Below are 23,972 nucleotides of genomic sequence, written 5' to 3'. Positions count from 1 at the left end.
AAAAAAAAACCTTGTGAATCTCCCATGAATATCATGGATATTCACTCTATTCAACAAGAGACCCTTGACAGGTCTTTCCTAGATAATCCTATTTCTTTTATGTCTTCAGCTGAGATTGCTGGAGAGAACTGAGTCATGTGCCCAATCATTTTAAAGAGCCTTTTGTGTGAGTGACTGAAGACTGTGACTTTTTGATCTTATTGCAATATTACCAAAAAGTTATCCAGCCCTACCTTTAGTTTTTTTTTTCTTTCTTTTTTCTCTAAAGAACACTTTCCTGATGGGGAATCTCTAAATTTCAATGTCTTCTGCAATTTGGATAGACTGAGAGTTTTCCAAATCATCAAATTATGGCTCCTTTTAACTTAACAGTTCTTCCCTCAGTTTTTCTCTTTGCCTTGCATTTTACATGAGCAACCAAAGGCCACAAGCTATACTTTCAGAACTTTTCATGGAGATCTCCTCAACTAAATGTCCAGCTCCATCATTTACAAGTTGTGCTTTCCACATAACTGGGGACACTGTTCTGCTAAGTTTTCTACCACTATTTAACAAGCACCACCCTCAAGTTTTCCAGTAAGGTGCTCCTCATTTCCTTCTGAGTGTTCTTTAGTAATGCCTTTAACATCCACATGTCTTTTAACAGTCTGTTTAAAATGATTTAAAGTATTCTCTAAGGCACTTTATATTTTCTCTACCATGTTTCTCCACTTCCTCTGAGCCCTCACCAGTGAACTGTTTAAAATCCATATTTCTATTAATAATCTGTTCAAGGAAATTTAATTTTTTCTGTCATGCTCCTTAAAATTCTTCTAACCTCTGCCAATTCTCAATTCTGAAACTTAGTCCTACATTTTTAGGTATTTGTCAACAGTATTGCCCCATTTCTAGGTACCCAAATCTGTTGTATTCTTTTTGATCTATCATATCTTTATGAATCTGAATTTAATCTACTTACTTTCAAAATAATCACTGGTAAGAAGAGAGTTAATTCTATCATTTTGCTATTTATTTTAATATACCTTATATGCTTTTGTCCCTCATTTTCTCTATTACTGTCTTATTAAAAATTTTTAAGTTGTAGATGGACACATTATCTTTATTTTATTTATTTATCTTTATGTGGTGCTGAGGATTGAACCCACTGCCTTACACATGCGAGACAAGTGCTCTACCACTGAGCCACAACCCCAGTCTACTGTCTTCTTTTTTGTTTAGCTGATACTTTTTCTGTATGCTCCATAGCTGTTTACCTTGTGGTTATCATGGGGATTACATTTAACATCCTTAAGTTATGACACTAATTTGAATTTATGCCAATTTAACTTCAATTATGTATAAAAGTTCTCCTTTAACTCTGCTACTACCACTTTCAGTTATTGATCTCACTAAATTACATCTTTGTTCATCATGTGTCCAAAACCATAAGCAAATAGATTTAATGTGTTAGTTTCTTATATTACATAATGCAATTTAATTACAAAATTTGGACTTACAAACCAAAGTCATGATAGTACTATCTTTTAGACTCTTTTCTTTAAATGTATCTTTTATTTTTTTTAATTTTTTATTGTTGGTTGTTCAAAACATTACATAGTTCTTAATATATCATATTTCACACTTTGATTCAAGTGGGTTATGAACTCCCATTTTTACCCCATATACAGATTGCAGAATCACATCAGTTACACATCCATTGATTTACATATTGCCATACTAGTGTCTGTTGTATTCTGCTGCCTTTCCTATCCTCTACTATCCCCCCTCCCCTCCCCTCCCCTCTTCTCTCTCTACCCCCTCTACTGTCATTCATTTCTCCCCCTTGTATTATTTTTCCCTTTCCCCTCACTTCCTCTTGTATGTACTTTTGTATAACCCTGAGGGTCTCCTTCCATTTCCATGCAGTTTCCCTTCTCTCTCCCTTTCCTTCCCACCTCTCATCCCTGTTTAATGTTAATCTTCTTCTCCTGCTCTTCGTCCCTACTCTGTTCTTAGTTACTCTCCTTATATCAAAGAAGACATTTGGCATTTGTTTTTTAGGGATTGGCTAGCTTCACTTAGCATAATCTGCTCTAATGCCATCCATTTCTCTGCAAATTCTATGATTTTGTCATTTTTTTAATGCAGAGTAATACTCCATTGTGTATAAATGCCACATTTTTTTTTTATGCATTCGTCTATTGAAGGGCATCTAGGTTGGTTCCACAGTCTTGCTATTGTGAATTGTGCTGCTATGAACATTGATGTAGCAGTGTCCCTGTAGCATGCTCTTTTTAGGTCTTTAGGGAATAGACCGAGAAGGGGAATAGCTGGGTCGAATGGTGGTTCCATTCCCAGCTTTCCAAGAAATCTCCATACTGCTTTCCAAATTGGCTGCACCAATTTGCAGTCCCACCAGCAATGTACAAGTGTACCCTTTTCCCCACATCCTCGCCAGCACTTGTTGTTGTTTGACTTCCTAATGGCTGCCAATCTTACTGGAGTGAGATGGTATCTTAGGGTGGTTTTGATTTGCATTTCTCTGAGTGCTAGAGATGGTGAGCATTTTTTCATGTACTTGTTGATTGATTGTATGTCCTCCTCTGAGAAGTGTCTGTTCAGGTCCTTGGCCCGTTTGTTGATTGGGTTGTTTGTTATCTTATTGTCTAATTTTTTGAGTTCTTTGTATACTCTGGATATTAGGGCTCTATCTGAAGTGTGAGGAGTAAAGATTTGTTCCCAGGATGTAGGCTCCCTATTTACCTCTCTTATTGTTTCTTTTGCTGAGAAAAAACTTTTTAGTTTGAGTAAGTCCCATTTGTTGATTCTAGTTATTAACTTTTGTGCTATGGGTGTCCTATTGAGGAATTTGGAGCCCAACCCCACCGTATGTAGATCGTAGCCAACTTTTTCTTCTATCAGACGGCGTGTCTCTGATTTGATATCAAGCTCCTTGATCCATTTTGAATTAACTTTTGTGCATGGCGAGAGAAAGGGATTCAGTTTCATTTTGTTGCATATGGACTTCCAGTTTTCCCAGCACCATTTGTTGAAGATGCTATCCTTCCTCCATTGCATGCTTTTATCCCCTTTATCAAATATAAGATAGTTGTAGTTTTGTGGATTAGTTTCTGTGTCCTCTATTCTGTACCATTGGTCCACCCGCCTGTTTTGGTACCAGTACCATGCTGTTTTTGTTACTATTGCTCTGTAGTATAGTTTGAAGTCTGGTATCGCTATACCGCCTGATTCACACTTCCTGCTTAGCATTGTTTTTGCTATTCTGGGTCTTTTATTTTTCCATATGAATTTCATGATTGCTTTCTGTATTTCTACAAGAAATGCCGTTGGGATTTTGATTGGCATTGCATTAAACCTATAGAGAACTTTTGGTAATATCGCCATTTTGATGATGTTAGTTCTGCCTATCCATGAACAGGGTATATTTTTCCATCTTCTAAGATCTTCTTCTATTTCTCTCTTTAGGGTTCTGTAGTTTTCATTGTATAAGTCTTTCACCTCTTTTGTTAGGTTGATTCCCAAGTATTTTATTTTTTTTTAAGATATTGTGAATGGAGTGGTTGTCCTCATTTCCATTTCAGAGGATTTGTCGCTGATATACAGGAATGCCTTTGATTTATGCGTGTTGATTTTATATCCTGCCACTTTGCTGAATTCATTTATTAGCTCTAATAGTTTCTTTGTAGACCCTTTTGGGTCTGCTAGGTATAGAATCATGTCACCTGCAAATAGTGATAATTTAAGTTCTTCTTTTCCTATTTTTATGCCTTTAATTTCTTTTGTCTGTCTAATTGCTCTGGCCAGTGTTTCGAGAACTATGTTGAACAGAAGTGGTGAGAGAGGGCATTCCTGTCTTGTTCCAGATTTTAGAGGGAATTCCTTCAATTTTTCTCCATTCAGAGAAAATTTTGCTTTTACAATATTGCTTTTACAATATTGAGGTATGTTCCTGTTATCCCTAGTTTTACTAGAGTTTTGAACATAAAGGGATGCTGTACTTTGTCGAATGCTTTTTCCTCATCTATCAAGATGATCATATGGTTCTTATTTTTAAGTCTATTGATGTGGTGAATAACATTTATTGATTTCCGTAAATTGAACCAGCCTTTGCATCCCAGGGATGAATCCTACTTGATCATGGTGCACAATTTTTTTGATATGTTTTTGTATTCGATTCAGCAGAATTTTATTGAGGATTTTTGCATCTAGGTTCATTAGAGATATTGGTCTGTAGTTTTCTTTCTTTGAAGTGTCTTTGTCTGGTTTAGGTATCAGGGTGATGTTGGCCTCGTAGAATGAATTTGGAAGTTCTCCCTCTTTTTCTATTTCCTGAAGTAGCTTGAAAAGTATTGGTATTAGTTCCTCTTTAAAGGTTTTGTAAAACTCTGCTGTATACCCATCCGGTCCTGGGCTTTTCTTATTTGGTAGTCTTTTGATGCTTTCTTCTATTTCCTCAATTGAATTTGGTCTGTTTAGGTTGTCTATATCTTCCTGACTCAATCTGGGCAGATCATATGACTTAAGAAATTGATCGATGCCTTCACTATCTTCTAATTTATTGGAGTATAAGGATTCAAAATAATTTTTGATTATCTTCTGTATTTCTGAAGTGTCTGTTGTGATATTGCCTTTTTCATCCCGTATGCTAGTAATTTGAGTTCTCTCTCTTCTTCTCTTCGCTAGCATGGCTAAGGGTCTGTCGATTTTATTTATTTTTTCAAAGAACCAACTTTTAGTTTTGTCAATTTTTTCAATTGTTTCTTTTGTTTCGATTTCATTAATTTCAGCTCTATTTTTAATTATTTCTTGCCTTCTACTTCTTTTGCTGTTGTTTTGCTCTTCTTTTTCTAAGATTTTGAGATGAAGTATGAGATCATTTATTTGTTGGTTTTTTCTTTTTTTAAGGAATGAACTCCAAGCAATGAATTTTCCTCTTAGAACTGCTTTCAGTGTGTCCCATAGATTCCGAAATGTTGTGTCTGTGTTTTCATTTATCTCTAAGAATTTTTTAATTTCCTCCTTGATGTCTTCTATAACACATTGATCATTCAGTAACCTATTGTTCATTCTCCAAGTGATGTATGCTTTTTCCTTTCTTCTTTTATTGTTGATTTTCACTTTCATTCCATTATGATCAGATAAGATGCATGGTATTATCTCTACTCCTTTATATTGTCTAAGAGATGCCCTGTGACATAATATATGATCTATTTTTGAGAAGGATCCATGTGCTGCTGAGAAAAAAGTGTAACTGCTTGATGTTGGGTGGTATATTCTATATATGTCAATTAAGTCTAGGTTATTAATTGTGTTATTGAGTTCTATAGTTTCCTTATTCAACTTTTGTTTGGAAGATCTGTCCAGTGGCAAGAGAGGTGTGTTGAAGTCTCCCATGATTATTGTATGGTGGTCTATTAGACTCTTGAACTTGAGAAGAGTTTGTTTGATGAACATAGCTGCACCATTGTTTGGGGCATATATATTTATGATTGTTATGTCTTGTTGGTGTATGGTTCCCTTGAGCAGTATGTAGTGTCCCTCTTTATCCCTTTTGATTAACTTTGGCTTGAAATCTATTTTATTTGATATGAGTATGGACACTCCTGCTTGTTTCCGAAGTCCATATGAGTGATATGATTTTTCCCAACCTTTCACCTTCAGCCTATGTATGTCTTTTCCTATCAAATGTGTCTCCTGTAGGCAGCATATTGTTGGGTCTTGTTTTGTGATCCATTCTACTAGCCTGTGTCTCTTACTTGGTGAGTTTAAGCCATTAACATTTAGGGTTATTATTGAGATATGGGTTGTTCTTCCAGCCATATTTGTTTATTTCTGTTACTAAACATGGTTTGTTTTCCTCTTTGATTATTTCCCCCCCTTTACTGTCCTACCTCCCACTGTTGGTTTTCATTGTTATTTTCCATTTCCTCTTCCTGTAATATTTTGCCAAGGATGTTTTGAAGAGATGGTTTTCTAGCTGCAAATTCTTTTAACTTTTGTTTATCGTGGAAGGTTTTAATTTCATCTTCCATCCTGAAGCTTAATTTCGCTGGATACACAATTCTTGGTTGGAACCCATTTTCTTTCAGTGTTTGAAATATGTTATTCCAGGATCTTCTAGCGTTCAGAGTCTGTGTTGAAAGATCAGCTGTTATCCTGATTGGCTTACCCCTAAATGTAATCTGCTTCCTTTCTCTTGTAGCTTTTAAAATTCTCTCCTTATTCTGTATGTTGGGCATCTTCATTATAATGTGTCTAGGTGTGGATCTCTTATGATTTTGCACATTCGGCGTCCTGTAGGCTTCTAGGATTTGGGATTCTGTCTCATTCTTCAAGTCTGGGAATTTTTCTCGTATTATTTCATTGAATAGACTGCTCATTCCTTTGGTTTGGACCTCTATACCTTCCTGTATCCCAATGACTCTTAAGTTTGGTCTCTTAATGTTATCCCATATTTCTTGGATGTTCTGCTCATGGTTTCTTAACAGTCTTGCTGAGCTGTCTATGTTCTTTTCAAGTTGAAATACTTTGTCTTCATTGTCTGATGTTCTATCTTCTAAGTGTTCTACTCTGCTGGTAGTATTCTCCATTGAGTTTTTAAGTTGGTTTATTGCTTCCTGCATTTCTAGGATTTCTGTTTGTTTGTTTTTTATAACCTCTATCTCCCTGTATAGTTGATCCTTTGCTTCCTGGATTTGTTTGTGTAATTCATTGTCGAAGAGATCTTTCATTGTCTGATTTTGCTGTCTAATGTCTTCCTTGATACTCCAGATCATCTGAAGCATGTATATCCTGAATTCTTTATCTGACATTCCATCTGCTGCAGCTGTTACCTCTTCTAAAGTTGAGTTGACCTGCATTGCTTGTGGTCCTTTCTTTCTTTGTCGTTTCATACTGCTTGCGTTTCTTTCTGCTTGGTGAAACTGTTGTGTTTTTGAAAATTTTCCCCCCTATATATTTATATTGCTCTTGTATAGTTGAAAAGTCTCCCTTGCAGGGTCGGACGGTGGTCTGCCTGCCTTGCAGGCGCAGGCGGCGGCTCTGCTCTGCCCCTCCTCCAATTGGTGTGAGGTGTCTACCACGCCCGCGGACCCCTAGGCCTGTTCTGCCGGTCGGTCGGAGGTCTGCCTACCTTGCAGGCGCGGGCGGCGGCTCTGCTCTGCCCTTACTCCAATTGGGGTGACGTGTCTACCACGCCGGCGGGTCGCTGGGCTTATTCCACGCGCGGGCGGCGGCTCTGCTCTGCCCCTCCTCCAATTGGTGTGACTTGTCTACCACACCCGCGGACCGCTGGGCCTGTCCCAGGCGCGGGCGAAGGCTCTGCTCTGCTCCTACTCCAACTGGGGTGACGTGCCTACCACCCCGGCCGGCCACTGGGCCTGTTCCACCGGTCGGTCGCAGGTCTGCCTACCTTGCGGGCACAGGTGGCGGCTCTGCTCTGCCCCTACTCCAAATGGGGTGACGTGTCTGTCGCGCCGGCAGGCCACTGGGCCTGTTCCGCTGGTCGGTCGCAGGTCTGCCTACCTTTCGGGCGCGGTTGGCGTCTCTGCTCTGCCCCTATTCCAATTGGGGTGTCGTGACTACCACGCCGGCAGGCCACCGGGCCTGATCCACCGGTCGGTTGCAGGTCTGCCTACCCTGCAGGCGCAGGCGGCGGCTCTGCTCTGCCCCCCCTCCAATTGGTGTGACTTGTCTACCACACCCGCGGACCACTGGGCCTGTTCCGGGCGCGGGCAAAGGCTCTGCTCTGCTCCTACTCCAATTGGGGTGACGTGCCTACCACCCCGGCCGGCCGCTGGGCCTGTTCCACCGGTCGGTCGCAGGTCTGCCTACCTTGCGGGCACGGGCGGCAGCTCTGCTCTGCCCCTACTCCAAATGGGGTGACGTGTCTGTCGCGCTGGCAGGCCACTGGGCCTGTTCCGCTGGTCGGTCACAGGTCTGCCTACCTTTCGGGCACGGGTGGTGGCTCTGCTCTGCCCCTACTCCAGTTGGGGTGTCGTGACTACCACGCCGGCAGGTCGTTAGGCCTGTTCCGGGCACAGGCGGCGGATCTGCTCTGCCCCTACTCCAATTGGGCTGACGTGTGTACCACGCCAGCAGGCCACTGGGCCTGATCCACCGGTCTGTCGCAGGTCTGCCTACCTTGCAGGCGCGGGCGGCGGCTCTGCCCTGCCCCTCCTACCACGCCCGCGGACCGCTGGGCCTGAGCTGCAGGTTGGTCGCAGGTCTGCCCACCCTGCGGGTACGGGTGGCGGCTCCGCTCCGCCCTCACTCCAATTGGGGTCACGTGACCACCACACCGGCGGGCCGCTGTGCCTGATCCAGGCATAGGCGAAGGCTCTGCTCTGCCCCTACTCCAGTTGGGGTGACGTGTGTACCACGCTGGCAGGCCGTTGGGCCCGATCCGCCGGTCTGTCGCAGGTCTGCCTACCTTGCAGGCGCGGGCGGCGGCTCTGCCCTGCCCCTCCTACCACACCCGCGGACCACTGGGCCTGTTCTGCCGGTCGGTCGCAGGTCTGCCCACCTTGTGGGCGCAGGTGGCGGCTCCGCTCTGCCCCCACTCCAATTGGGGTCACGTGACCACCACGCCGGCGAGCCGCTGGGCCTGCTCCGGGCGCGGGCGGTGGCCCCGCTCCTCCCCTCTGGCTCGACGACAAAGCGAGAGAGACTCGGGTGTCTGTGACTCACCCTCCCTACCAGGAGACCAACTGTTTCTGTCGCCGCTGGTATTGATGAAGTTCTCTCCTCCGCCGCTTTCTGATGACATCAGATCTCTGCCATGTTGGTATCCCATGCGAATGGCAGCATTTCGTTCCCTTTGCCGGCTGACCAAAGCAACGGGTGAGTCCTGACCGGCCCTCACAGGCCCCGTCTCAGTCCCGTTGCCACTGCCCACGAAGGCTCGGTTGGTATTTACCTCCACAGTATTCAGCAGGACCCGGACCAAGAAGCAGTTTCCGCGGGCTCCTTAGCCCTGGGCCAGAGCAGTTCCGGGAGCCGGAACTCGGCCGCTCCGTGCTCTGTGCATGCTCTGTTAAGAGCAGGCTCCAAGAAGCAGTTTCCACAGGTTATTTAGCACTGAGCCTGAGTAATTTGTCTGCAACCTGCAGGCGAATGGCAGCCTGAAATTACCTGTTCTATGGCTGAATGAGCTGTGATCAGTCGAAAACAGGGATGGTGACGTCAGCTCTCCAAGATGGTGGCCGCTGGCCTCCTCTGTGGTCTGACCAGTGTGGAGAACCGAATTGGACCGCTTCCTTCCCCCGTCTCAAACCCAGAATTCAGCACTGAGTATGGTGCTTGCACAGCTGGCAGAAGCCCGCAGAAACTGCAGCGCTGTATCCCTGCGTCGCTATCTCCTCGTTTCCCAGCACGCGCCACAGACTCTAGCCGTGGGGCGATTTGCCGAACAAGCAGCGTGACCCTCCGTGCGGACAAATCTCTCGCGTTTGAGCCCCCGTAGCCGATCATCATGCGATGGAAATCCTTCCTCCAGGTTCCGGAGCACCCCACTTTTGTTGGAAATTCCTAACAAGATAGCCTTTAGCCGTCCTGACTCGTTATTCTCCCACACAGTGACACGGCACATGGGGGCAATGCACTCCGCTCGCCGCCATCTTCTAAATGTATCTTTTAAATTTTTTTCTTTTAAATGTATTCTCTTAAATCCTGTAGAAAAAAAATGTAGAGTTAAATATTCCATGTATCTCTTGAATATGACAAGTTACTACTCTCTTGCTACTTTCAAGGTTTTCTTTGTTTTTGTCTTTCAGTGGCTTGATTATAGTTGTGCCTTAGTGTGAGCCACTCTGAGTTCATTCTATTTGGAATTTGTTGAGTTTCTTAGATGCATATAGTCATGTCTTTCTTCAAATTTGGGAAGTTTCAGCCATTATTTCTTCAAATATTCTCTGTCCCTTTCTCTCTTCTCTTTCTTGAACTCCACAATGTGTATGTTAGATTACTAATGGTGTTCCACTGGTGCCTTAGGTTGCGCTCACTTTTATTCATTTTTTATTCTTTCTGATCCTTGGGCTTGGGTAATATCTTATCTTGGAGTTTACAGATTCTTCTTCTGTCTGCTCAAATCTGCCTTTGAATCCCTCTAGTGAATTATTGATTGCAATTTTTGTACTTTTCAATGCCAGGCTTTCCTTTTTGGATTCTTTTTAGGTTTTCTGTCTCTTTATTGCAATTTCCATTTTGTTCATGAATTTCTCCTCATCTTCCTTTGGTTCTTTGGACATCTTTATGTCTTTATGAGAGTTGTTTTAAAGCTTTTGGTAGATTCATCATCACATCTTTTCATGGATGGTTTCTGTTGGTTTTATTTTTCCTTTGAATGGGTCATGTTTTCCTGTTTTTTTTTTTTGTATGCCTTGTGATTTTTGTTGTTATTGAAAACTGGACATTTGAATCTAATTACCTAGTAACTCTGGAAATCACATTCTCCCCCTTTCCCAGGATTTGCTGTAGTTTTTGTTTTTATTGTAGTCCGTTGTCTCTGTTCTAAGGATCAGCCTGAAGTATAAACTTAAGGTCTTCTTACTTGTTTTCTAATCCTGTCTTTTTCTGGGAATTCACAGTGACTTTCTTATTTTACTCATATATGTATTTGCTTTTGAATATCTTACCTTTTAATGTCTGGCTCCCAAAACAGAAAAAGAGAAAAATGAAGGGAATAAAGAGGTGCCAGACTTTTGAGTTCCCTCTTTAGCTAGAGGGTAAAGGGCTCATACCAATAAAAGGTACAACAGAAATGGCTACCTGTCTTTTTTGTCTGTACTTCTGTGTTCAGAAAGAGCTATCAGGGATGGAAGCAGAGATCCCCAGTATTTGGAGGAAATCATCCTTTTTGCCTGTGCTGTGTTCTACAAATTGCTCTTAGAATACATACAGGATCGTCAGCCATGGAGTTGAAGGTGGGGGATGTGTAGCTGCTACTGTCCTAAAAAATGAAATTAACCAAAATTAACTACAATTTACCATCCAAGCTCTCTTCTAGAAGTTACAAGCCTTCAACAGATTCCTGAGTTCAAAAATACTTACATCAGACAAATTCAGCTAATGCAGTTATTATCTAGATGAGATAGATTCCATGCATACTACTCTTCCATCTTCCCAGAAGCCCATCTGATATATTTCTTTTCAGAAGCACACTACTACTGAGCTTCATTCCCAGCCCTTTTTATTTCTGATATTAAGACAGGTCTCAGTAAGTTTCCCATGGTAGCCTCAAACTTGTGATCCTCCTGCCTCAGCCTTCTAAGTCATTGGAATTATATGCACACACCATCACATGCTGCTATACTTCTTTTAAAAGCAGATTTTAGTAGATTTTTAGGGGGACACAATGTATAGTTTTATGTCCTGTGTTGAGGGAAAGATAGAAATATGGAGATAGGAACACTAGTAGGTTAGAGGGGAATAAGAGTTGTAGGGGGTCTCATGATTATTTTATTCTTCTCCATAGTGAGAATATAATTTAATATGAGTAATTGGACGTAAGATTGATTTCTTCTTAAGAAGAGAAAAGGTCTGCAGAAACCTTGAGGAGTGATCCACAGGGCCCAGACATTTTTTTAAAGTATATTTTTTGTTGTATATGGACACAATACCTTTATTTTATTTTATTTTATTTATTTTCATGTGGTGCTAAGGATGGAACCCAGTGCCTCACATGTGCTAGGCAAGTGCTCTACTACTGAGCTACAACCCCAGCCAGGGCCCAGACATTCTTAAAAATTCTAAATTTGGGGTGTTCTAGGTGTGTATAGGTCTGCATTGGGTTGTATTCTTGGACTGTAGTGTTCTGTATAGGTCTGCATTGAGTTGTATTCTTGGGCTGTATAATTAAGTAGGAGTTATTAATTAGGAAGTTACAAGTTTTTTAAATATATTTTTAGTTGTAGATGGACACAATACCTTTATTTTATTTATTTTTATGTGGTGCAGAGGATCAAACCCAGTATCTTACACATGTGAGACAAGCACTTTACTACTGAGCCACAACCCAAGCCCAGGAAGTTACAAGTTTTTACAATTAAAATGCATGCTCTGACTTTTTTATTTTAAATGTATTTATTTATTCTAATTTGTTATATATGACAGCAGAATGCATTTCAATTCATAGTACACATATAGAGCAAATTTTCATGTCTCTGACTTCTAAAAATCACATTTTTGATGACCCTAAATCTACCCCTGTTTACATGGGAAGAGAGAGAAAAGAAAAAAGAGGACAAACCAGAACTCATACACAGCCTCCAATAACAGCTATATAGTAGAATATCAAAGGGGTTTTTATCTGTTAGGGCTTTACTAATATGATCAGCATTTTGATGCAGAGGAACTATATAGACATTTTTAAGTTAATATTTGATTAATTCATAAGAGATAGGGTATAGTGTTTGATCCTCTGACTTTCAACTTAATTCTCAATTACTTATCATTATCTGACAATTAAATAACTTCCTATCAAATTACCAGTATTTGGCTCTGTCCTAGCTTTGCAGTTTGGTCCTCTGTCATAGTCTCCAGGGTCAACTTGCCTTCTCCATGATTCTACAAACCCTGAAAATTTTATAGATCTCTACTTTTTAGGTCTTGTGACTATTTTACACAACGTGACTATTCAACATGATTAGTCATTATGGATTGTTTAACAAGTGCTAAACCTTTACATACTTTTTGCATTTTCTTTCAGGTTGACAATAAATGCCCTTGCCCAGAAGCTTAATGCTTATTGGAAGGAAAAGATATCTCAAGAGAATTTTGAGATCTCCACTACAGCCAGGCCAGTAACATGAGTAATAAAATAAAGAATATGGGAAGGATTATGGGTAATGTTCATAGATCAAATTGAAGGAACAAGGGTAAAATGTTTTTCACATTAGGAAGTTTAATTCACAAATTGAGAAAGCACAGTTACTAATTGTATCATTTTTTAAACTTCTTTAGTCTGGTTTAACACTTAGGTGATTTCAGTCATAAATATGTCAGGAGTTTAGTATTTCTTGTTTCATAGAGGCAGTGTAATATAGTGGAAAATGATGGCCATTTAATTAGACATTTTTGGGCTAAATGTCTGGATTTGCTTCTTAATATTTGGGTGGGCTTGGGATGGTTATTTCATTTCTCTGAATGTATTGAATTAAGTGACATAACGTTTTTAGCATAGTACCTGGCATAGAGTAGGTATTCATTCATTTTAGCACATTTCGCTTTCTCTTTATTCCTAGTCAATATTATTGACACTAAATTAGTATTGAAATACTGGAAACCCAGCATTAGAGAAAAAGTAGAATAGAAATAAGGAAGAGTTTATTGGATCTAAGTCAGGAAATCACACAACGAAGAGGTTGAAATGCTTCTGAAAGTCAGGAAAGGAGCATAATATAGAGGATAGACTGTATAATAACACAGTTATACTACCATTAAGACAAAGATTAACATGTTAAAAGTTCATTTGGGGATGTTCCCTTTTTTTAAATGGAAGCTACCACACAAATGTATGTTTAAAAATGTGTTTCATATGCAACTATGGCTATATGTATGTTTCCACCTTATTCTAAAGATATCAGTTCATGTCCATCTTCTATATTTTTTTGAAGAAATGCATGTTAAGATGAGATGCCTTTTTACCTTTCAAATTAGCAATGATTAATGCAGTGAAACACAGATATTCATATACTGCTAGAGAGTGTATGTGCTAGAAGCAGAATTGTAATAATGCTAATTGTTTATTGATTACATATAAGCCTCACATAGTTCTATTTTTTTTGTATATTTTTTTAGTTGTAGATGGTCACAATACTTTTATTTTATTTATTTTTATGTGGTGCTGAGAATCGAACCTAATACCTCATACATGGTAGGCAAGCGCTCTACCACTGAGCCACAACTTCAGATCCTAATGTTTTTTTAAACTGACTTTTGAACCCAGGGGCAATCTACCACTGAGCTACACCTCCAGCCATTTTTATTTTTTATTTTGTGACAGGGTCTCTCTAAGTTGTAAGGCTGGCTTCAAACTTATGATCCTCCTGCTCCTGTCTCAGCCTCCCAAATCACTGGAATTATAGGTTGTGCTACTGTTACCAGCATTTCAAAGTTTTTACATGCAGTAATTTAATCACTGTAACTGAAATAGATATTATTTATAGATGTAGAGACTGATAGACTGATAGCCTACAGGTTAGAGGGACCTTCTCCTCCTAGAATGGGGAGTCCCCCTCTACCCTGGGTGCGGTGGGAGCTCCCCCCGACACCCAGGTTAGAGGGACCTTCCCCCCCTAGAGCGGAGAATCCCCCTCTATCCTGGGTGCAGTGGAAGCTCCCCCTACACCCAGGTTAGAGTGACCAAGGTAAGACAAGTAGAAAATGTTAGAGCCAAGATTCAAATATAGGCAACTATATCTCTCAACCTAAGTTTTTAGCCACTGCAAAGCGAGGGAATCTACTACAGCTTCCTTAACTTCCTGTTTAATGCAAGCATGAGCTAAAAGCCTCTCCTACCTGCCTGGATTGAAAGATCCACCATGATTGCATATAACCCAAAACAGAGTTACTGCCTCTAAGTGTGCCTGAAAGAATTATACTGTCATCTTTCTACAACAGACTATTCTGTATATATGTGTATAGGCTAATATGACCTTTTTCTTTCCTCCCTCATCTCAACACTACTGCTGAAACCTTTTGCAAGGTCTGGCTTTAAATGAATCAGTGTCTGTGTAGAAATATATAGACACCAGAGGTCAGGCCTGAGCTTAGAGCTTAAAGGTTACAAGTCTGGAACATCCTGCAGCTAAGAGATAGGAAGCTCTAGGTCCAAAAATGTGTATACACTGTGTTAAAACAGAGTTTTAAAAAAGAAGAGACATTGTATTTGAATGGTAGAATTATGAGTGCTTTTTATTTTCTTCTTTATATCTTTCTGTATCTTCTAGTTCTTCCTAAGGAGTTTATTATATTACTTATATAACTAAAAAAAAGCATGTTTGAAGCAATAAAGAAAAATACTAAACCTAGGCTTAAAAGAAACACACCACTCTAATAAAATATTTAGTATTAGAGCAGTGTAAATATAACATACACAAAACTCACCCTAGTGGTTAAATTGGCCCAAGGTGCCCCTCTCCCCTCTTTCTGTCTTTTCTCTAGTCTTCCCTCTTTTAGCTCCATCCACTCTTCACACCCTAGGTACTGAGTACTATCATATATGGGCCGTCTCTTTTCACAGAGAAACAAATTGTCTTTGGGGCATTGGTTACTGGATTCTGTTTCTAATAGTGGATGGGAATGGGTGTGTATTTCAAGAGTTGAACTGTGGAAGACTTTATCTTAATTTAATTCAGTTGTTGGTCTAAAGCTACCATTTCTGGTCAGGATATTTAAGCAAAATTCATAGCACTTTTAAAGAATAATTTTGGGAATATCAACCTAAAAAATTTGGATTGAAGCATTATAAACAAAGGGTTTTTTGAAAAAAAAAAACAGAAAAGGGATGGGGAATATCTGCAGGGAAATGAGCAAGATGGTTTGATGACTGTGCTTCAGTGATTCCCATAAGTGTATTTTAAATCTGTTATGTAGTTGGACAGAAGTAAATAAAATGATTCAATGGTTTTATTTCTTGGTAATAATGTAACACAGATACACACACACACATACATACATACATACATGATGCCTTTTCCTAATAAACTTTTAGAGTTAAAATTATCCTGTTATTAGCTTAGAATAAAATTTGCCAAGATAAATATTATTGACCTCCATAAATAATGTTAGTATTATGTATGAAATTCAAAATAAACACATTTCATACATCTATAACATTTCCAACATAACTCATATATAAAATTAATTATTTTCACTTTTTGTGCCTTTATAATGTAAGGCAGAGCACAGAGCTAGGATATACACAGTCACACTTCTATTTTCCCTCATTCAGGAAGATTCCTGACCAGACATGGGTACAATGTGATGAATGTCTTAAATGGAGGAAACTTCCTGGCAAGGTGGATCCATCTACATTACCTGCAAGATGGTTTTGTTACTATAATTCCCATCCAAAATACAGGTAAGGTTCCAGGTCTCAGTATTGTACCTGAGACAACTCTTGATGTATCTTTATATTCTAAATACTTCATCTCAGTTATACACTCTTCGCTAACATTCAAATCCCGATGCTGACTTGCCCCACCTTATTTACCCAGTCTTATTTTTCATTATATCTTAACACAAATCTTGTACTTTGGCCAGATTTGTGACTTCACTATTCCCTACATGTGCCATGCTTACTTTTTCCTCCATGATCATCTTTCCGTTGCTTGCAGTGATCTTCTGCCTTCCATCTGCCTATCCAAATCTTATCCATATCTCATGGGACACTTTTCCCATTGACAGTAGTTTACAGTGACTTCCTGCATGTTTTGATTCATGACATTTGTTCAAATACTGTTTTGTGTTGTGGGGTGTTTTTTATATGTATATGCTTTTGCTCTTCAAGAGATTTTAAATTCTTTTTTGTTCACTTTACATGTATTGACTTTTATGTTTTTAATTTATATATGACAGCAGAATGCATTACAATTCTTATTAAACATATAGAACACAGTTTTTCATATCTCTGGTTATATACAAAGTACATTCACACCAATTTGTGTCTTCATACATGTACTTTGGATAATAATGATCATCACATTCCACCATCATTTCTGACCCTATGCCCCTTCCCTTAATTTTAAATTCTTAAAGAATAAAGTCTTTACATTCCAGGTTAAATTGATTTTTATGTTTCTTATCGAGAATCAATATAAACAGTACCTATTGTACATTCAGTGCTATTTGTTTAAATGTTTGTCTTCCTAATATACCATGTGTTCCTTTCAGCATTCAATCTCTAAATATTGCCTGGCATATCCATTTGTGTTAACTTTAATTTAACAACTTTTTATTTGATTCAGTAGTCGCATATGTCTGTAATAAGTCAGTTTGCTTCAATCCAGTTGTGACTTTCTTAAGATTCTTTTTTTGCAGGATAAATGCTAATAGAAAAAAATATTCTACAACAGAGTCTGCTTTCTAGGGGAAATGTCTAAAATGGAGAAAATTAATTAAATGAAATCTAATAGTCTCCAGATGTGCCTAAGTACCTTTTCATGGTGAATAATGAGATCATGTGATTAGAATTCGGGACTGAGTTCTTAGAAGCTTCATTTTTAATACTTTATTTTTTATCTGTTGACAGTCCAGGAGACAGGCTTCCAGGGTACTTCACTCTCTTATAAAATGGATATAACAGTTTCTAATTATTAGGTTTTATTTGTTTTTAGGATAGTTTTTGACCATTGAATAAATTTGAGCACTCTTTCAGTTTTTACTCATAAAATATTCTTCCTCATGCTTTACGTATTAGTGAATTTTTTTGTTTGTTTGTTTTTACTGTGAGATCTGAACTCTATAATATTAGAGGATTGTCAAACTGCCCAGTAATAGTGCTAAGGAAAGTACATAGTAAAAGTGAAGAATACATTTTGCTTCCAAAAGATGATTTACTCTCTGTTTTGTAGGAGATGCTCTGTTCCAGAGGAACAAGAACTCATTGATGAAGACTTATATTTGAGCAAAACTAAGAAACAGTTGAGTATGCATGAGGTGGTGTTCTGCATCATAAAGTAGAGGATCCTGGCCTTTTGTATTAATCCAGACTTTTGAGAAGAAGGATAATTTTTGGTGTTCTTAAGGTTTTCCTTAGCTCTCTGTTCGCCAGTTCTTTATTTCTTTATTCCTTCTTACCATCTCCTGAATGTCTCAACTTTGATTATCTTTAAAGTCTGTCTCTCGCCACCCAATTTCTCTCTCTCTCTCCCCCTCCCTCCCTCCCTCCCTCCCTCTCCCCCAGCCCATCTCTCAGAGAGAGATAGCATTTGAAAACTTCCTTCAGTAGTATAGTTCAGGAAGGCACCTTTAGTTACTCAATGACACACTATTTCTAACTTGAAATGAACATTATAATCTAAATCTGTAATTGGTAATCCATTTATAGTTGAGACATTTCATGAGTGAACTAAATAGCACTTTTATCTTCTAGAGATCAATCTGTTGAGAAGAAGAAGATATCTATGGAAAATGAGAACCTCCAGGTGAGAGATAGTCCACTCTATTCCTTTTCTCACACACAATTTTCCCCAACAGAAGATATAGGTTGAAGAAAGCAGCAATCTTGAAATCTACATAAAAATAACCATTACTTCTTGTGGTCTTTTCTTTTTATTGGAACTTTGGGTTTTGTGCTGATCTGCTGTTACTGATGCTCAGACCACCTAAAATAGAAGAGTCAAATAATTTATTTCCCAGATTTGGGTTCAGTACTGATTGTGGACAATACTGTCACTTTTGGCGTCACAGAATATTCAGGGTTGTGTCCCATCTTCTTACAGGCTGCTCCTGTTGAGTGTCTGGTTTTCCTGTCTCCTTTCTTCCAGGATTCAGGGATGATTCCTTCCTCCTTCCTCTTGGGAAGAAAGGGTGGTTCTTTGTGCGTCTCCCCAATCCCTGCTTTCAGGCTGGCTGGCTTTATAAAGACTCTGCTGTTTTGAATTTTCAGGAGCACTGTCTCTCGGACATGGTTGCCCAGCTCCGGACGCTGAAGGGTGCAATAAGGTTGGCCGTCCTTTCAGGGACACTCCTCTCCTGACAGCCACCATAGCACCCATATATCTTCCCCACCCAACCTTGCCATTCTGCATGATTTCCCTCTTGACCCTATTTCCCAGAGAGACCTGCTAGTCGCATGTTAGATTCACCTTTCACCCATTCGATCAGGGTAGGTCAGACTGGTGAGGATAGAGACAATTTAATATGAATTCTTCTTCTGATATCCTTCCAAAACCCAGGCATATGAGTAATCAGGTTTTTATATACTAATGTCTTGAATTAATAGTCTGATATAGAGATCAGGAGATTTCCTAGGACTGCTCTGTCCTCATTCAGTTTACCTCCCCTTTATATTCCTTTACCTTAATCATTCATACTATTTTCATAAGCTGGCTCTCCCACAATATCCCAAATGCATGTCTCTGTGTGTGTGTGCACTGTGAACATGTGTCATCTCCTGCATGAATTTCTCCCAAACCAGCACAGACACTTGCTGCAATGCTTTTTCCCTCCACTCCTACTCTCATCACAGATATCAGAAGAATGAAAACCCAGCCTTCAACTGGGTCACAAGATAGAAATAGACAGTGATTAGGGGCCTTGATTTATGTTGTGGGTAGGATAATTATAGGAGCCAATAAGTAATTTGGGGGAGGTCTGTTGGTGTCTAGCTGATAAGGTTAATAACTGAATATGCCTGGGTTCATTGTTCTAGTGTACATTTCTGCGCGCTGTTTATTTTGTGTAGGAAACAGTTTCTTTTTATTTGGCCAAGCGTTCTTTCCTAGCATCAGAAGGATTGACTCATCTTTAAAGTTTGGTTTTAATTTGGGATTTTTATGAATCATTTCTTTCTTTGCTAGGCATTCAGTAATCCACCAAAGATTCCTTCTGTTCAAGATATGGCTGGACTGAATGACAAGACAATCGGATATGAGAGAATTGATAGTCCTACCCTGTTTCCGTCTGTTGGAGAAGAAAGCAGATCACCTTCTCTTCAACTTAAACCTCTGGATTCCAGTGTTTTTCAGTTTTCCAGGTGACTAATACACATACTATATTGTCAATAGTAATCCTCAGGGTCTGTTTTCCTATAGAGTAAGTTGGTATGTCTTACTGTATCAATGTTTTTCATAAATCCTTGTATAGAATTAATAAGAAGAAATACAATTTTGGGTTGATAGAAATGTCTTTCATACACCCCCAATTTTTCCACCTTACAACTGCCAGATCAACTCTACATACTTTCAAGGTGATCATTTGCTGATGCTTTTTTATGTATTATGTGTTCATATTATGTTGGGGATCGTGCAAGTGAAATATGGACATAAATCTTTCAAAAGCATTAAGTGCTATAAAAATAGGATAATATCACATAAACATTGTTCCTTTCCGTACATTTTTGGATACTGAAGTCCTTTGGGGGTTCATTAGTAAAAGTTACATCTTGGGCCTTGTTCATCTTCAAGTTATTTTATTAGTTCTTATAATAGGAAGGAGCATAACTATTAATTTTCTTAAATATTAGGAATATTTGAAGCACTAAAGGATATGAATGTCCCCCATATTGCTGCAAGAATGAACTCGTACTCCTAATTATGACTCCTTGCTTTCTCCTCTCTACTGTGCTTCTCACTCTCATAGAGCCAAGTCATAGGGCAGACACCAAGTTGCTCTCTGATGGTAGACTCTTCTGTAGTCATCAATAATATGACTTTTATATAATGGATGTGAACTTGTTATTGTTCCTTTTCAGTTCAGGTATCTTCTTAACATATTGGAATAGAGATAATAGAATATATCATAGGGTATGATGAATTCTGGTTTGTGATTTTTTTCCACCAATGTTACTGATTCTTTCCCTATTCATTGCTTCTTGGGTAGGTCTTTTCAGCCTCTCATCTAGATAAAAATATGTACAAGTATTCAGGTGTGCAAGTCCCCTATCAGTGATTCTTCCAAACTCAACCCTATAGATAATGGAGGAAACTCAAGACCCCCTGAACAGGGGCAAACAGTCTCAAGAGAAAATAAACTTTTAGGAGCAAAACTAATAAAACACTTTTTATTTCATTTATTGAGTATGTACTTTATTTTGGAGTAATTTATGGACATCAGTATTTAAAAATAATAAAACACCTGGGCTGATGGTGTGACAAGTGCCTAGCATGTTCAAGGCCCTGGATTTGATACCCAGAACCACAAAAACAAAATAATAATAAAAACAACGATAATAATAAAACTCTTTAAAAATTTTAGATGAGAATCTGTATGAATAAAAATCTAAACAGTGCCTTGGAACCTACTATAAGTAGGTTCTCAATAAGTAATGGTTAAATATGAGTGATATTGGGGGAACAATTTCTAAGACTGAATTTTGTAGCAAGGAAGTAAATAATACAATCCAGCTTTAGTTTCAGAACATAATTATTCCCTCTTCCCCTCTATACTTCTCAACTCCCATTGTAGGTTTGGAGGGATGTACAAAAGTACTATGTGTTTTTGAAGCACATTTTTACATCCCCATCTTGGTCTTCTGGAGATACCCATCATTGCTTTTGAATTCTTTCCCTACTATGGTCACTTCTCCTTTTTTTTCTCATTATCTCTTTTGTAACTATAGCAGTTTTTGTAACTTCAAGAGATTACAAATGCAAAGTGTGCACTGTAATATATATTTTATGAGTGTAGTACTATAGTACATCCATTGGGTGGCATACTTAATCAGTTTTTATTGGGATTTTTGTATGAGTTTTTATAGAATGAGATATATATATATATATATATATATATATATATATATATGTGTGTGTGTGTGTGTGTGTGTGTGTGTATGGGCTGGAAGAAAGAGATACGTGATACCTGATTCCCCTAATACAGGTGTTATATAAGGTTAGTTAATGATAATTGTGCCATTTCAAGCTACATGTGTAGGGAGATTTAAATTGACTGGGAAACCAGGCACAGGGACATGCTCTAATAGTCTCAGCTGCTTGGCAGACTGAGGTAGGAGGATTTCTTGAGCCAGGAGTTCGAGATGCCTAGACAATATAGGGAGACCCGGTCTCAAAAAATTGAGGGAGAGTCTGCCATTTTAGGGAGGAAATGGAAGCTCTCACAAGTTTAATAAAATACACAGGGTTTCTGATATAACAGTGTCCAGGGGATAATAGATTTAATCAAGAGTTACAAAGGTCATCTTTGTGATCAAAACCTAAAATTGATGAGTTCTTGAGTCATGTAGTTTAGCTTACTCACTCTAGATAAAAATAAAGCCTACACTATCCAAGAGAACTTTAAGAAGTTGTAATGAGATATGTTAGTAGGGTCTCTGGAGGTATAATTGGAAATAACTTCATGAGTCTAAAAAAATCTAACAAAAGAAGGAGAGGATCTGCAATAAGGAATAGGTTCAGCTAGTATGCCAGCCAGCATAATCTTTTGGTGGATGACAGTTTATTTCTGTTAAAAGAAGTAATCCCTTCCTGTTTATTCATTCTTCATATATTTGAGTGTTATCTATATGAAAGGAATTGTTCTAGGATAATGATGGGATCCAAGCTGAAGGAGCTTACAGTAGTAAGTTTTATATGTAAATATTCCTAATACATGCTAGTTTCATTATGAGTGGTACAAACTAATGTCTAAAATAGTTTTTGTCCCTACATTTATATACAGGATAAGAATTAATGGCTGTAACTTATGTAGTCATTTTGGGTAAACTATGTCAAAAGCTAATTTAGTTTGTATTTTTAAAGGATAACCAAAATTTAGCTCTAATTTTTAAAGGATAACCAAAAAGTATCTCAGTTATACTGCAATTAATGGTGGAGGGAGAGGAGGAAAGTCATTCTAATATGTTTAAAGAAATATTTGAAAAAATAACAAGGCGTAAAAATAAATAGAAGAACAATTTGTCAAATGAATAAGATTCAAAGGCCATATAAAATATAATCTGGGAGAACAACTTCTAGAATGGAGAAGTAAGGAGCACAATGAATCCTCTCACCAACAAATAGTTTTTTAACTTGTAAAAATTATTTCAAAAATTCAGAGTTCCTGGAAATTGTTCAGGGGTACACAGCAAATAGAGAAATGTTAATTCAAGAAAATCTACTAAATCTCAGGAAGAACAGCAAGATTCAATGGCATTTGAACCACGACCTGCTCCCATCCCCAACCCCTTCAAGTCCAGCTTTATGGAAACTACTCAAGGGAGCTTTAATCCAGGTGGGTGTGATATAAAAGATGGGGACTCCCTCTTCCCTTAGCTCCCTGTTTAAATCTATGATTTAAACTGGGAGGGGCAGGCCTCTTACTTTTTTCATCTTCCTCAGTTCTGTATTATAAAATCTCTATTACAGGTAGACCCAGAAGTACTAACCTTTCTTTTCCCACTCAGCTTTTTCTTCCTCACTCAGCCCCCATTGGTAGGGTGGAGACAGTCACAGTGGAACAAAAGGATGATAATATTAGGCCCTCCACAGCTCAAGCACAAGCTTGCTCTTTGATCAGAGGTTCATACTGTTAAGAGCTAGCAAAAACACCACCCAATGCCCATTCATAAAGAAGGAATTTCACTCTGGAAAAGCCACTGCCTGCCTCAAGCTCTTATATAGTGTTGCAGGGGTTCTGCTTAAAGAGAGACAGGCCTTCAGGATGAACTCCACAATTCTACCTGAAGGATTTGACTTTGTAATTTTATGACAGTGCCTAAGGGCATTGTCAAAACTGAAAAACCATGGTTCAGAACAATTAAGTGGGCACACATAAGTCCATGATACAAGTTAAAACCAAAAAGTAGCCAAATAATCAGAAATTAGGTAACAGAAAATCAGGGAAAGATAGTCAAGAAGAGCTCTCCTGGGATCATAGTCAATCCTATATGTCAGGAAACCTGTTCATAAGCACAAGTTGGCATCCACTAAGATAGCAATCAGAGCAGGACATAAGGTGGACTTGAAACTAGTCCCCAAGCTGTGGGACCTCAAACAACCTCACTGGCATAGGGGCTTAAATACTACCTGGGACCAACCAATGATTAAAATAATAACTCTGACCCAGAGGCAACTTCTAGGAAGCCAAGCTTAAAAATAAAATCACATACATCCCTGGTAACCTGAAAGACTATATATGCTCAAGGCGATATTCTCTCAGGTGTGACTGAACAAGGAAAATCTAAACTACTAATATCTGTGTGAATGTGGTGCAGAAACATGAACTCATTGAACTTTGATAGCAGCTTCCAAGTCACACACACATTCAATAGCAAAGGGTAAAAATCTAACTGGTTAAGGGGACAAAAACACAGC

The 23,972-nt window shown here is 38.9% G+C and overlaps 1 protein-coding gene across 6 annotated transcripts in view; it reads left to right on the top strand.

Moving 5' to 3' along the window:
- Morc4 (MORC family CW-type zinc finger 4) overlaps positions 1–23,972 on the top strand; it is an 81,456-nt gene that overhangs the window by 26,223 nt on the left and 31,261 nt on the right. For all 6 annotated transcript variants that reach the window (XM_071606170.1, XM_071606172.1, XM_071606169.1 and 3 more), the window contains exons 10-14: positions 12,707–12,796; positions 15,953–16,081; positions 17,574–17,642; positions 18,095–18,146; positions 19,524–19,699. In XM_071606170.1, coding sequence (XP_071462271.1) covers positions 12,707–12,796; positions 15,953–16,081; positions 17,574–17,642; positions 18,095–18,146; positions 19,524–19,699 — 516 coding nt within the window. The remainder of the gene's footprint in view (positions 1–12,706; positions 12,797–15,952; positions 16,082–17,573; positions 17,643–18,094; positions 18,147–19,523; positions 19,700–23,972) is intronic.

The sequence above is a fragment of the Marmota flaviventris genome, chromosome X (assembly GCF_047511675.1).
Source record: "Marmota flaviventris isolate mMarFla1 chromosome X, mMarFla1.hap1, whole genome shotgun sequence".
Lineage (NCBI taxonomy): Eukaryota > Metazoa > Chordata > Mammalia > Rodentia > Sciuridae > Marmota > Marmota flaviventris.
Note: the sequence above shows the minus strand (reverse complement) of the source record. Positions and strands in the feature narration are given on the sequence as shown.